Genomic DNA, 15,401 nt, shown 5'->3' with positions numbered 1-15,401 from the left:
GCGAATATTTCCCGTAGCTTGTAGATCGCTTGGCTTGGGGTTGAATGAATTGACCAGACAGAACGTGCGCAGGCTGGGCCGAACAAGCGGAAGGGCCACTGGCCCCCATGCTGCGTTGTCCTATGCTCCTATGTGTACACAGTACTGAGCTGCGGAGTGAGTGCTGGGGTGGTGGAGATTTGGCGGATAGTATCCATCAATCATCAGCAAGCCAGTCGGCCTCCCGTCTCTTCTTGGTGGTCGACGGGAGTAGGGAGTCGAAGGCTAGGAACCCATTCTTTGCCATAGACCGGACCGGATGGGATGCACTGATACTAGATTGGCACACCCACCGCGACCACTTCCGTGCCGGCCGAACAGAAGAGCGTAGCCAAAGCGTTCTGCGTGAAAGAACATGTGCACAGTAGCATATGACATTTGTTGCAGGACATAGGAGGAAAGGCAGCAACCCATGCTAACAGGTCGTATGCGGCGCAGAATCCAGCTCGTGCCGGCCGCTATCTCGGGGTCCTCGACATCCAAAGTCTCTCTAGAGTCTAGTGGCAGGCAGGCAGGCAGGCAGGCCACATCAGGCCGGACCGTCCTGCTGCAAGCTGCAAGCCATGAATCCATGAACTTGATTCTGACCCTAGAATCAAGAAGAAAAAAATGCGAATTACTTGCAGTTGTGTGAGACATTGATCAGTCCATCCTTCAAAAGTTCGGGCCTGACATCAGAAAGCACTCGCATGGTGGTATGTAGGAGACGACAAGGACGAGGCAGCATGTGGATGGACAAATTAGGTGTGGTGTGCGAGAACAGCATGGAGATGCTTTATGTCTGACTGTCGTGATCTCGATTGAACACGAGCCGAAGAAGACGAGACGAAGACTAGCCGCATCAGGACGGGAGGACGTCGTGCCTGTTTCCTAGAGAAGATGGGTATCCGTAATCGCATGCTCTTTGGGATGGTATGGCGTGGGCCCCAAGTTGCCTCGCAGAAAGACATGAGGGCAGACGGGCGACGGGGGCTGGAGGTGGCAGCCGGATCGGCCGTTCGGCAACGGCTGCCACATTCGGGTGCCCTGTTTGGTGAAGCCGTTGAGGATTGTGCGGGTGCAGTGCAGCTCGTCAATGCCTAGCATCAGCCATGATCAGATCCCGAGTCTGTCAATCTGTTCAATAAACCTGAGGGGGTGTTTGCTAGTCAAGCAAGTAAGGTATCGCAGGTACCTTGAGAGCGATGATGCATTAGTGAAAAAAGGGAAAATGGTGGTTGACGAGGGCGGGAAAACCAAAGGAGGGGAAAAGAAGATGGATTGCATATTGGCTGAGTCGATCCTCCGTTGTATTTGGGGGCAGGCGGCAGGCGGCGGAGCGGCGGAGAGACATTCCATAAAGGCGGGCGGGAAGATGGAGATAGTGTGATGGACGCAAATGCAACTGCAGTCCAGACCTTGGTAGGTATCAGAGTTAGCACCTCTAATTTGTGACAGGAGACCAGCAGAAGTTTGAAGAGTACCTCAATATACCAGGTGTTGTATATATGCGTACATGGAGATATGAGATTTGAGATGGCAAGATTGCCTGCCGTTGGAGAGTTGATTTTGAGTGGCTCGGGATGGGCGTGGAGTGCCTCTTTGGAGCGACTTGCCGGGGATATGTCTCAGTCTATTTTGGCACCTCATGATTGATTGTCTTGGATGGAGACGGTTGAGAGAAAGCCGCGCCTTAGCGGCTCCAGTGACGACTAGGTAGAGATGCCAATGATAAACGAGTGTGAGGGCGGGACGAAACAAGGTGGAATGTGACGTGAGGCAAGTGAACAGTTGACTGGGCGTACGGAGTGGCCTGGACCACAGCTGGTGGTGTCCATATCTGAGGTTGGTCATCCATTGTCGGTCCCATGGATGGACAAACAAACTGGTGTGTTCGTATGTAAGGTAAGGTATGTGAGATGGGGAAGTGTGTGTGCCTGTGTATGTGTGTGTGTGTGTGTGTGTGTGTGTGTGTGTGTGTGCAAGTGCGGGTGCGTGTGGTGGTTCAGATGACATACCTAGGTACCTACCTCGGTGCTCAAGCCCCAGCCACGATTGCGTGTTTATCTTTCTTTCCCACGGATTATGAAGTAAGAAGAACGCAGGTAGGTATCCGTACCTTCCATGGGAACCTTTCCATGGAATGGAAGTCGAGGCAAGGCAAGGCAAGGCAAGGCATGGAAGGAACCTACCTAGGTAAGGTAGGTAGGTACCTTTGGAAAGCACGCACGTAGGGAAGGAAGCTTCATCAACAAGCTCAGAGTGGCTACCTTCCTTGGACCATCAGATCCCAAGGCGGGAAAGTGTCTGTCCGTCTTCCCCGGTCCTGCCTTGCTCCTCCTGCCTTGCACCTACCTTGCCTGCCTTCCGTGAGGTAAAGTAAGGTAGGTAGTACGTCCCTACCCCGGATTCCGAGCCTGTCCTTGCCTCGATCTTGTATTTCTCAGCCCCGACTGCCTCACCTCATAAGATACGCACTACCTATGTGAATGTCCATGGAAATCCGAGCAAGGTACCTTAAGTACCGACCTCCATTAGGTAAGCTACCTTACCTTACGGTACGTTCGGGTAGGGCAGGTACCTTAATTATAGACAACAATGGCTCGCACATGTACGGATATTGAAAGATATCCACGGGAACGAATGTGTGTTTACGGAGTACTTACCTTGGATAACTTTTGATGTGTTCCCAAAATGCTAGTCTCTTGGCCAAGCAAGGTATCAATCATTCGCTTCGGTGCCGCGGATGCCAATTTCTTTCTGCTGCGAGGGACATTGCGCCTGCCGCTAGATGAATGATGCATGGGCTTCCTCCCGCCCCTCAAGCCCAGGTTGATTTGATGCACACATCATTCGTCCATGGACTATCTTCAAAGCCATCTGTCACTTCTCTTCTCTCGGGAGTCAAGACATACCTACGTCTCGGCTGCCAAGATACCTTGCACAGAGGTATACCGCTGTTGCTCTCTGGCTGGCTAGCCCATCACCGATTGCTTAGCTCGAGGTCCCTCTGGTGGGTCTCACGGTTTACACATCGTCTTCCACCACGCACAGTTTATCTTTGCCGCTGACCTACCTAAGTATCTACCGTATCCCTTCCTGTCAAACAACACTATTTGCTTCGGTCCTACGTCTCAGCCAGCCCTCGCTAGCCCTCATCCCAACAGAAACAACCAGCAGACGCCGAGAGAGTGAGAGAGAGTGAGAGAGGGGTGACGCATGGTGCCCCTCCACCCTCGGCTGAGATACGGATGCAAGAGGCATGGATGTCTTCAACCTCCCAGCATACTCTATTTCTCCCACAGTCGCTTGCTGCTGCAATTTCCAGATCTTGCCTCGCCTCGGCCTCCTGTCCCGTACGCAATGGAACCGGCGGCCGCATGCGCCGTTCGGCAACATGGCCCTCGAAATGAATTGCCCCCCGGAACCTCCCATCTTCCTTGCCTCTGGCGATCCCGGCCGTTGACGGATGCTGGTCAATCAATGTCCGCTCCTTGCTGACCCATTGTCCGTACGGATACACGAGTCCATTACTCCGTCCTGCGACGATACTCCTCCGGTCCTCCACCATCGCCTTAGAAGCTGCGCAGAAAAGCAATCAAGCATACTCCGTATTCATCTTCTATATGCTTACGGGTGAATCATGTCATCTTCACCAGGATGAGCCGCCGCCGCCTTCGCCCAAGCCGCAGCTTCCGTTAGAAAGAATACCTTACTCCTCCCATCGCTCGACAATCCACAAAGCATCCCATCTTCGTCTATTCGCTACAGGGCCGTTGAGCGCCAGCTTCAAGACAGCACGGGCGTGTGTCAACAAAGTACCTTGCTGTGCCTCTTGAGAGCTACTGTGCCTACTTTGGATGATTACGCCCTCCGACACTCACCATCAACCAGCATCGAGTAGAGGGTGGACATGGTGTGCTGCATCTGGCCCCATCGGGAACTTGCTAAGAGCCCACCACAGATCACCGTCGCAGGGAAGCTCGCCGTTAGCTCGACATTACGACGTGCTTGGGCGTTGGTTCAATGGCTCGCCGCACCCTCCGGTACGATGCTGGTCGGCTGCGACGCCTTGGCTGGCATCTGATTCCACCACTTTTGTCAACCACATTCCGTCACCCTCTGCTTCGAATTCCATGCACTACCGAGCCAATGGATGCCACCCCGGCTTCTGTGCAGCCATGCCAAACGCCACTTCGCCAGTCGCAACACTGTCGCTGTTGTTCGTCTGCGTTGGATTCCAGAAGCATGAATGGGCCCGAATCTGGGTCCGAGCCTTTGGTCTTCCATCAGATTCCGCCATCATCCCTCTTAGGGTATTTCAGGTGGTCGAATCTTGCATGGAACAGCTGCCGTCGATGCTTCACAATCGCCACTGTTACTTCACTATCGAGACTTGTCTGCAGGTTTACCGTCAATGGAAACCCGCACCTGTTGATATACGTCGAACTGCATCGGTTCTTTGGATGGCAGTCCAAATGACCCATCATACGCATACATATAATCCACTAGCCAAGTTGTAGACCGTACGGATAGCATGACTTGATACAGAAAAGTCGTCAAGTAAACAGGTTGGGGCTCAGTGTCCACCACGAGTCATGGCTTCTCGTGCGATTCTGGGCAGGCAGCCTGCGACTCCGGCTGATTGCGGGATAAGCCCCTCGTCAACCTTTCCGCAGTCCGCACGCCTCCAGGCCGAGCCGATATGAGCGGGACCTCCGTCCTCGAGACATGCGACCCAGGATCAAGTTTGTGGACGAGGGGTACCTACATCGGTGCATGCATCAGCGCCCCTCTCTAAAAGCCAGCCTGCCCAGCCTCGCTATCTTTTCCCGCACCGCAGCCAGGTTCTGTTCTGCCACAGGGTAAACGCCCTGGTACAGAGCGTTGCGAAAGCGTGATTGCTTGGTCTCTGTCTTTTTGGTTCGGACGCTTTTGAGCCAGGTCAACCTTCGCGTCTGGGCCACGATTAAGTTAAGGCAGCCCTAGCTATATCACGAATACTGTGTTCGAGGGATGCATCGGAGCCATGGATAAACGGATCATGGTTGACCACAAAAAGAGGCCTTACGTGCCCTATTATACGCATCATCGCCCGCACTTAGTCAACCTCAAAGGGTCGAGGCTCACAGAGACGTTATTACCTATGCCCGGGGCAGCAGATCGCCGCTTTCCCTGGTTAATTTAGAGCGCAAATCGCGACTGATACTCTGGGGCAGAGACCAGGGATCTCCCCAGAATGTTTTAGCTCCTTCGGACACAATCCATGTTACTCCTCCTGGCGTGCTTGAAGAATGCCACGGCCACCTGGTTCGGATGACACACGGACCTTACCACGGTGTAGGCGTCAACTGCCCGCGAAACGTCTGAAAATCAAGACCCCGGAAACTGTCCGCACACATAGTAGCCGCAAATTCGCAGCCGCTTGACCGAAGAAACAAGGCAGCTGTTCGATACAGAGCTCCATACCAAGAGAATCTTCTTCTTAGGCTTGAATCTACTCTTGCTAGGTTCCACGCGTCATGTCTTGAGGGCAAGTTGACAAGCCAGAAAGGTCTCTACAGAACCAAACCTCCAAACAGATAGAACCCCTCCCTCTGGATTCGAGGTAGTGGAAGGATGTGACACAAAACTCACCCTTCGCTCTGCTCCGTCGGACGGTTTCCTATGGGTCCACTGTCTTGCCTATGCTCACACACTCCCTCGACGGTGACTGGAACGAAGCTTGAACCCACTCGGAAAACTCTGCATAGAGTCGCGGCATGAATATGCACACTGTCATATCGTCTGGCGGCTTCATTCCTGCCTCTGAGAGCGTGTCTTCTGTCATTTTGTGAGCTGTCATGTATTCACAAAACAGTCGCAGGTGCCGTCCGTATTGCAAACGCATATCTATTTTGGACGTGCTTACAAGCTTCTCGTACAGACTCCGGTTAATGACGCATCCTAGAACCCCAACAGGCTCAGCGCGAGACGATGATGAGGTAAAGTCAACTCGAAAAACTCAGCATCTTGATTCCTTAGGGCTCCAGCCTATCTTGTGGCCTGATTAGATCGCGATCTGATGCGACCAAGACCAAGGGAAGATCAGAGCTGACATGAACTCCTCACATCTCAGCTGTTCGTCAACTCCACGGTGTCAAGGTCCCTGCACTATGCAGTGTAATATACCAAACTGTCAGGCTTGTCATCACTGATACCGGCTCTACAGTCTACCTTCATGGTGGCCAACAACGGAACTGCGGGCAAGTTGCGCCGGCAGACCCGATGCACTGCAAGCCGGCATTCGCCAATATCAGGGCCGGGAAGCGAGAAGAGGAGTCTAGAACACCGTTTCCTTCTGAGAGAGGCGCTCCAACCGCTCCCAAGCCACCGGATCCCCATGACCTGATGTCCAGTAGGAGAGTTGCATTACAGGAATTTCAGCTCGATAAATTCCTTGTAACTTGCTGGCACTCTTCCCCCCTCGCACTTAATAGTCGATCTAGAGATGGCCGAGAACACGGATCCTTTAATCTTCCTGAAATGTAGTGGTGGCCGCGACCTTCCTGTCGACCAAGAGAAGCCGTCCTTGGGTCAGCTTCTCATTCATCTTCACGTCTAACAGTATCTTCTCAGCAACTACTGTCTCATCTCGTCATCTTTGCACAGCCTTCCTGAGCCGCCGTGGCTTATGTGATTCTCTCTAACCGTTTCTCCGTCATCGTACATCAGGCCCCAGTCGCTTGGGTGCCGCAAAGGACACTCACGGTATGACCCTCATGGAAGGCTACCTAGACAGGCTTCAATTCCATATCCGGATGATCCATACACCCACGCGACCTGTGATGGATCCAGGCCCTGATGACAGCGCATGGTGGTATGGGTGGAATCGTGCGGGAAGCGCGTCCCGGGGAAGCAGGCAAGCACTTTCCGGAGGAGTCGATCTTGGATGATGCGCATCCAACCTCCCAGTTTCATGCAAACCCGTTGCTGTTTTGTCTGGATAAAATCCTATTGCAGCTCCAACCGTGCCTGGCGAGCCACACAGACGACGTATGGACATGCATCCACCAAGGAAGACTACTCTTCTGAGCGAGTTCCCCCATTCTATCTCCGCTCTGTCATGATAAATTCAACGATTTGCTGCGCCAGACGCACAGCGTGCATGTATGGCAGCGTAATGAGTTGTCCAATTTCTGACGCATGTCTCACAGGTTGCAAGGCCCCGGAGTTGATGCGACATCGTCAATTTGGCAGTACCCGTACTGAAGATGAGCTATCGTCTTTTCCATCCTGGACAGTTTCCAACGGCTTCTGGACACTCTCTACCTCTGGAAAGAATAAAGACAAGGTTAGAGGAATACAGAGTTCGCTCGCATAGGAAAAGTCAGTTGTGTAACACACACGACGCCTCCCATGGTGTTGTACATGCAGCCGCACGGCGGCAACCAGGGCCAAACCCTCGCACAACTCTACGAGGTTCTGCTAGTTGTGCAATTAATCAGCACAACGGCAGCAGAGAAGTCTTTGGCTGGTTCCTGGAACCCTTGGACTTCGAGTCACACGAGGGAGCATGCATAGTGACCTACGTGCCAACATGCGACATGGCTATTGAGGACAACCGCCCATAGGGCTGTGATCTCTTTCAACCCTCTTTTCTTGTGTTGAATATTTCGATATACCCTGAGATACTCGTGATGGTAAGCCACTGAGTCTCGTTGTTACGCCAGGGAGAGAGTTCTTTTCCAGACTAGTAATGATAGGAGCTGCATGAAAGGGCCCAACCATCGACTCGGACGTGTCCAGGGGCTCGCCCCTTTTGCCCCAGGTCAGTCAAGCATCCACATTGAGGCTCTCTTTCGTCAGGAACGAGTGACTCAACATGGCTCGGGGACTTTCTTCCAGGCTGTCTCAGCCCATCCTCTACGGTCCTGGAGGTCGACTGTCATGGGATCTATGCGATTCGTTTCCTGGAGGCACGGTAGGGCGGTCCAGCCGCTGGTAGGCTCGTTCAGGACTTCGGGATGCTTGTCAAGTGACTCTGGCGTCCTGCTCTTTCCTAAATCGACTCTTCACGCTATCTCAAGCCCTGTCCGCCTCCTGAGGTGTACTCAGGATCACCACCAACCTTTTCCACTCTCGCCACCTGCCCCGCAGCCCAGAGTCGTTCTCACGATGATTACTGGCGAGGTCCTCGGACCATCGACCCCGATTCCTCGAAGTGCTTACCGGATTCGTCTTGTTACACAGGCAGGTATGTCCTGGATTCGAGCATGAAGGATCCGGATCTGCAAGAGCAGCAGCGAAGGCGGCTTCGAAGGCTACAACAGACTACCTCGGGGTACATCTCTTACCCTGGAGCTCATCCAAACCCCGACTATCACGCGAGTAGCCCGAGTACTAAGACATGGTTGTACGCTCTGTCTACACGGGGTGTCTTTGCAAGTGCGTCCTGATGCCAGACTGGGGTCCAGGGGACCACCTGTGCCCAGGGTAGGTTGTCGGTTATTGGGGTCCGAGAAAACCCCTCGTACGATGAATTTCGACTTGATGAAGAGGCTGTTTACTTCGAGTGGCAGATAACGACGCCCCGAGCCTACACGTGGGTCCAGTGAGAATCGTTGTAAGTATGTCTTTCGAGTGAAGGTGGGCCTCGTGTGAAACGGCTTTGGCGCCCTCGCCGAGGGTCCTTGGAAGGCGAGCCATGAGGGGAAGCAATATCCCGCTTCAGTTATGGCAAATACGGGCTGTCCTTCGTCAAAGGGGAGTCCACTGTGAGCACGACGTAGGATGTGTTGCTGGCGTCCGCCGAGGATACAATACATACGTGCCCGAGATATGACAAACTTCGACAAATCGCGACGCTTGTTTGCTGCTGACGAGCTCATTTCGAAGGCAATGCAGAAGCACGAGAGATAAAATGCGGGACCTTTCATGTCGTCGACCAGCTTGGTAAACTGGCATTCCAAGGTTGCCGTGCGCCTGTCGGATAGGAGGTGGCGAGGACAACAAGAAGGGCTGCGCAGAGGAGCGGCGCTCGATACTGAGAGTCGGATAGACACACGGTAAGCTTCCTGCTTGCTTGCCTCCGGTGAGCAGAACAGCGAGTCGGTTCGAGGAGGCGTTGCCTATCTGCGGCTACTGGTGGTCAGGACGGTCGTCGGCGATGTATTGGGCGGGAGGAGAAGCGGCTCGGGGTCGGTCGGCTACGCCGTGTGCGGCTCATCGTGTACGTGATTCGGAAGGGGATTGGCGGTGTTGATGAGTATCCGGTGTGGTTATCCGTTCCCGCTGCGGAGCTTCCACACGGACCTCAGTTCAAAATGGCTCCGTAATGCTCTAGACTTCATCTGTGACCGGCCGGCTTGGAGGTTCGTGTATCCCGTTTCGAGGTGACGTCCTCCAAGATCCCGACTCTTCTGATATCCCCGCCGTGAAACTGTTCCCTGTACCGTCCGGACATCTATCACGAGACATATCGAAAAGGTATACGCGAATCGGGCGTGCTACCATAGGAAACGGCGAACATGCCAGCGAGGCACACGTCTCGGGGTCAGACTTTCGGGCATGGAGGAGATCAAAAGAGAAACACAAAGGCTGGACCACGAACATAAAGCCGGGCACACCATGGTATTTAGAGAGAAACTCTGTCATCATTCATATATAACAAATCCGCATCCCATTCGGTCAGACGACACCGCATCCCCTTATCAAAAGCCAGCTCACCGGGATGGGGGAGGGGGAAGGGGGGCTCCCGGGGGGGCAAAAAGCTGGCTCTCACTCCATCCATCCCCCAGCGTGTAGGTACCCTTTTTTTTTCCTGACCGGTATGCTGGAATAGGCAACATCGGTGAGGCTGTATGCCGTTGAAAACGAATGGTGCCATGACGGAAGGACGGAAAGGAGGGGAGGGGGGAAAAGACAGGCGGGCAGGCAAAAGCGAGCCGCAAGCAAGCGTGGGGCTGGCTGCTCTCTCTCGGGCTGTCATTCTCACTCACTGCACTCTCTGGCTCTGCTTAGCCGAGCGAAACGAACAGCCCACCCACCACCCCCGCGTTATCCAACCCCTACTCACCGATGTAAGCAGCCCCCTTGAGCATCTCCCCCCCTCCATCGGTTATGGTGAGGAAAAAAACACATGACGGTTTTTGTGGTCGTCATTCCATCAGCGATGGGCTCTCACCGGTGTGGATATCGCTTGCGTTGAGGGGGGATGGAGATGGAGGAGGACTTTGTGGAGGATGAGATATGTCATTTGACGGGCTGGGAGTTGATGTGGTTATTACCAATTTGAACGTAGTCGTAGGCTTGTTTGGGTGGTTTGTGAGAAGGGAAAGTTATATCTAAGAGGTATATCTCTGCGCCTGCTGATGTGCCTCTTGAGGACTGGAAACTCCATCTCGCCTGTTGATATGTAAACGAAGGCAGCATCTATGAGTTTACGGTTTACTCGTTCTGAATGAAATTCGCCGAATGCTACATCCACGAGTCTCTCAAAATATATAAACTACACCTCTGAGTTTTGTAGCCTCTCCCCGTCTTCTAGATCAAGTGCGAGAAATGCAAAAACAGCCTGTCTCTCTGACTTGCAACGGCTCAGGAATAGGAGGTGGTAAAGAGAGCAGATCAGTGTGGACCATTTGTACAAACCTATGAAGTTCGTCTCCTCACTTCATATGATAGACACGTAAAGCTGGTACTTCACGACATTCTACATGATCCTGGGGGTGTAAGATCTAAGCTCATGCGTCCACAGCTAGTCAACGTGAGGCGATTGGATGCCCATGGTCAGCTTTGATAAGTCTGCAGTGTAAAGCTTCGTTCAGCAATGTGGCTCTTATGAAAGAAGTAGAAGAACGGAACGAAACTTCGTGAATCGCCGGACTGTATGTTTCTCATGGATTTGAGGAAGACAACTCACATGCAGAAACAGAGACTCGGGAGATGAAGTGCCCAAAGATGGATGGAGGCCCAGAGTGACGGCCTCTAGTACAGCTTCATCCGAGAGCAACGCAAAGTAGATGAGATGCTGATTGAGTTTAGCAACGTACATTCATAGTCCCTCGTCACGTGTCGTACGCAAGCAGTGTTTTTGTCTGGACGGGACAGTCAGGCGACATTCATTGGAAGGGAAACCTCGTGGACCTACATACGTGCTCGGGTTATTACTCTCGAAGGTTCAGACTGGGCTGGTAAATCATCTCATCTCGTCTGTCACGGTCTACTTAAGAAAGGAGCACATCCAGCTGCAGTAGAAGGAGCGAGGCACGAAGACCGAAGCGAACTATCTCCCCTACTCAGTGAATCATCATCCCGCGTCATCGTGTATTCGCCCAGCCCTCACTACAATACACCACAACCGCAACCAACAAGCCCACATATACCCCCTCAAGTCCATTCCCGTCACCAGCCAGCAGGCGCCCCTCTAGGTCGGGGGGTCAGGTCAAACTGGCTGGGTGGTGGAGTGGTTCATGGTCAACCATCAACACGCACGCCCCTATGCCTACTCGACGACAGGCTTACCGAGTTTCCGAGTTCGAATCCCAGTATGAGCACCAAGAGATGTAGCCACACCGGTGGCGAACTCTTTTTTGTTTTTATTATTATTATTATTATTATTGAATTTGCTGTCGGGATTTTGACATTGTGAAAGGAAAGTGGCAATCTCTGTTCGGGTCCGCGCAGCATCTTCTGTCTCGCTGGACCAGTCCGTGAATGTCACCAGTGCCCGTCGCTGGAGAAACACATGAGATATCGCAATATGCTGTCTTCCCTCACCAGCTTCCTTAAAACTAGGTTTGTGATACCTATGGTCACAGATACTCTCATGCTAAACATCATGGCAAGTATCAATCTCAATCGCGTCTGTAGGAACGCCAAAAGCACCGACAGATACTCATCGATTTCGACTCAGAGGCGATCTCAAGATCTTCGATCACGAAGAGAGAGAGCTCTGGGCATTTGGTCTCGCAAGCCATCTTCTGCACGAAGCTACTGTTACTCTAGAACTGGACAAGAGTCCTCGCAGGATAATTGAAAGTAGACTCAAATGACACAGGTTCAATTCGTTACAAGAAAACGCCAGACCATCAAGTCGTCGTGGAAAACAAATGCCGACTTGTTACCAACGAACCACCAAACACGATACTTCACGCATGACAACCATTGCATAAGAATGCCGTGCCATGCCATCAAACGAACCAGACACATTCGGATGAAGCCACCGCACACCAGGATCACTGAGCTCGCGCGAGTTCATCATGGCCTATGCATTGCAGCTCATTCAACGTTTTAAAAATGTCGTCTAACAGTAAGTATCAAAAGCTTTGCATAAGGTACCAAAAACCCATTACTATACTGTCTTTTGGTTCGCCCTAAATTCTTCAAAGCATAAGAGTTTCTCCTACCATGTAAGTTTATAAAGGCATATGAATAAAACGGAAATGCCAACGTGTTTCAACGCAAAAAAACGGTCAGAGAGCCATGAGTGATCTCTATGAGGACTGTGTAAGGCTGACACAAGGCTAACGGCGCATGGCACAAATCCTGTTCCCCCGCAAATGATCTCTCGTCTAGCCAAAGTCTTTTACGCATAATAGGGATTCGTAAACTTTCCCTCCATCATCAGATCACCAGCTGAGCCCGTCCGTCGCCGTAAAACCCTACGGCAATTTTGGCAGACAGAAGATGATGCTCATCACTCACTCGCTCGCGAAAATCTTCAGAAAAGACGGCAACCAATGTGAGGTAAACATGAGCTTTTCTTAGGACGATCATATTGCCAAGGCGGCTTAGGACGTCTAGTCTTGTCTCGTTCCGGCCCCGGGGAAACTGATCATCAGGGACCACAAGCCTAGCGGCGGCGGCAGCAGCAGTAGGAAGCGATGTCGATCGTAACACCGAAACAGAAGAGCGAGGAACATCCCGTTGGGCCGAAAGGACCGGTCTAGCTGAGACCAACTTTTTTCTCAAGAATAGCAACATAACAAGATTGAGGGGGGGGGGGGGGGATATCTTCAATCTCCAACTTGTGTGTGCTCTTTTGCCATCCAGGTAGGTGCTCGCGGGGTCAGCTGGAAATAGACACACGGCTGCTCCATTGGTCCAAGTGCCGACCTCTTCATGCCTCCCTTGGATAGACCATTCCGATGGAACCGCTTTACGGACCTCGAGGCATTGGGAGAATAAAGCCGAAACAAACATATTTTAGACTGAATTCTTGCTATAGATACACACATCTAAAAAGAAAAGAAAAGAAAAAGAAGGGCCAACAACGTTGCGAGAAGCTGGGAACCAACAACGCCGCCGGACGTCGAGACCCCGTCGGAACAGGAGACTTTGGGAACGGGTGAGCGGCTGGGGCTATTTTGAGGTATACGCTCATGCTCACGTGCTGCGGGCTTGCAAATAGTCCCCGTACGTACATACGCCCGACATGCGTCGATATCAGCCACATATTGTTCATCAAGAAGTGGGGGAGAGTAGCGGGGAGTCTGTAAGCAAGCCTAGAGGCTTCAATAGACAAAGAGGTCGCGCAGAAACCAAAGTCTTTACTGTTATGTCCTGCCTTGTCGGTTTGCTTGCAGCTTACAATTATTGGCCGAGGAAGCCTTGCGGGTCGTTTGTTTCTTCACACTCACTCCAACATACTCGTCTGTCCCCCTGCAGTATCATATTCACACTAGGTGCCAGAAACGAAGAATTCCGATGAAAAAAAGAGGCTGGTCGAGGCCAGATGTCACAGTTAGAGTCTTTGACCACTCAGGATCTGGGGTTTGCTTTCGAGTCCGAGCGAGGTTGGTCGCAACAATCTGTGCAGTGGTCGAAACATGGTTGGAGATGCAACTCAAGATTGAGTTCAGATGGGCATTGTCGGGGAGAGGGGCCGGGTCGGAGGAGAGTGGGGCAAGCCCAGCGCCGTATAGCCATCAAAATCGTGAGAGTTTTGCGGATTTGGCCCGCGGGTATCGCCCGCCTCGCTATTCGATTGGGCTTTATTTTCATCACTTAATTGATGCTGTTAGACACCCCGGGGCTTCATGTTTGCGCCCACGGGCGCATCTGTGGCTACCTATGCCAGCCCGAAAGAGCCACGCCAATATCAGTGATGACGTTGGATGAGAGTCCCAGAAGAATTCCAGTTTCCAAAGTCATTCTGGCAATGGTCAAGCGACTATGCACAAAGACCGGGCGGGTCTGTTTTTGGAATTCCAGGAGGATTCGACATTTATCTGCAAGACTTCTTGGTGGCGGGGTAAACATACCACAGAGTCCGAGCAAGAAGGGTTGTGGTTGGTAGTGGTCCTGCAGTCGCTTCACCTTGCTGAGCTGGCCGAGCAACTTGATTCGTGCAACTACAGGTTGGCATTGTGCGGGGAGCAGCCTGTCAGAGAACAGAGCTGGAAGCCAGCAAAACAGGAATTTCGTTGACGCTGGCGTTGGTGTTGCTAGAAGTACCAGTGGTGGTAGTGGTGGTTGCGGCGGTACCGTAGTGGCAGCACCAATGGCCCAGCCCACATATCGAGGAAAACACTACGTACGAAGGCTGCCGCATCGTCGATGTTGTTAACCGAGTCGGCTTTCTCTCTGGGTGTATCATGTCCGAACCCTAGTCCTGGGCGAAATCGTATGCTGCTGGCGATGCTGCTGCCACGAAGCGGCCCGAGGCTCGTCATCGTCATCGGATGTCTCTTGAAGTTTTGCCATGTCGAGGAAGTGCCTTTGACAATGAACAAGGCATGGCGTGCTAGATTAAATCCAAACTCGAGAAGGGAAATACTTCTGAACTTTTGACTTTGGCCTGGGCGACCTTTGACGTTGACAGCAGATATAATAAGCACACGAGAGGCAAGCTTTGTCCTGCAACACACTGAGCACAATACTCCGAACCTGTGGTGAGGCACTTGGCGATGGTGATTGGGGGAAAGCAAGCGTCATCTCTAAAGGATGCAGGATTGTGGGGGTGGTTAGGTGAGCCTAGCATTCGGGCCGGAGATTCATGTTGATTCATGAGAGTCTGGCGTTTGCAACTGGCCACTGGTGGGTGATGGAAAGTGATGGTCAAGATGATTTGCCGGAGAGCGCACTTTGCCCCGTTCCTTCTCGTCACCCATGTTCGCATGTGGAGGACATCCCGTGAAGCGCGAACCTGGCTAGGAATGGGCTGCAGACGGTGAGTGGACAAGCGCATGAGGATTATTGAGGGAGGGCCCGGAAGGGGGGCTGGGGATAGGTGCCGGGACGTGGGATTTGGAGCGTTTTCATTCGTAGAGTGTAGCCTTTTAGCTTGATGCAGCTCTGTTTCAATTCGAGAACGATGGGGTCGACTTTGTGTCCCAGACGGCCTGTGTCTCGCGGCATCTCTCTTTGAAAGGATCTTGTTTTCTGTTCGTCTTGTTCTC

At 52.5% G+C, this 15,401-nt stretch overlaps 2 protein-coding genes across 2 annotated transcripts; one reads left to right on the top strand and one right to left on the bottom strand.

Moving 5' to 3' along the window:
• Positions 1-3,878: 3,878 nt before the first annotated feature.
• Positions 3,879-4,541, top strand: CABS01_09383 (uncharacterized protein; the record flags this gene model as incomplete). Its single annotated transcript, XM_060542740.1, has 1 exon — positions 3,879-4,541. The coding sequence occupies one exon, from the start codon at positions 3,879-3,881 to the stop codon at positions 4,539-4,541; it is 663 nt and encodes a 220-aa protein (XP_060400467.1).
• A 9,906-nt stretch (positions 4,542-14,447) lies between these two features.
• Positions 14,448-14,840, bottom strand: CABS01_09382 (uncharacterized protein; the record flags this gene model as incomplete). Its single annotated transcript, XM_060542739.1, has 1 exon — positions 14,448-14,840. A coding segment is annotated over one exon (393 nt), but the record flags the coding sequence as incomplete, so codon positions are not given.
• Between the last annotated feature and the right edge of the window lie 561 nt (positions 14,841-15,401).

This window comes from Colletotrichum abscissum (assembly GCF_030869225.1).
Source record: "Colletotrichum abscissum strain IMI 504890 chromosome Unknown Scaffold_22.1, whole genome shotgun sequence".
NCBI classification, from domain to species: Eukaryota; Fungi; Ascomycota; class Sordariomycetes; order Glomerellales; family Glomerellaceae; genus Colletotrichum; species Colletotrichum abscissum.
This window is presented reverse-complemented; position numbering and strand designations above follow the sequence as displayed.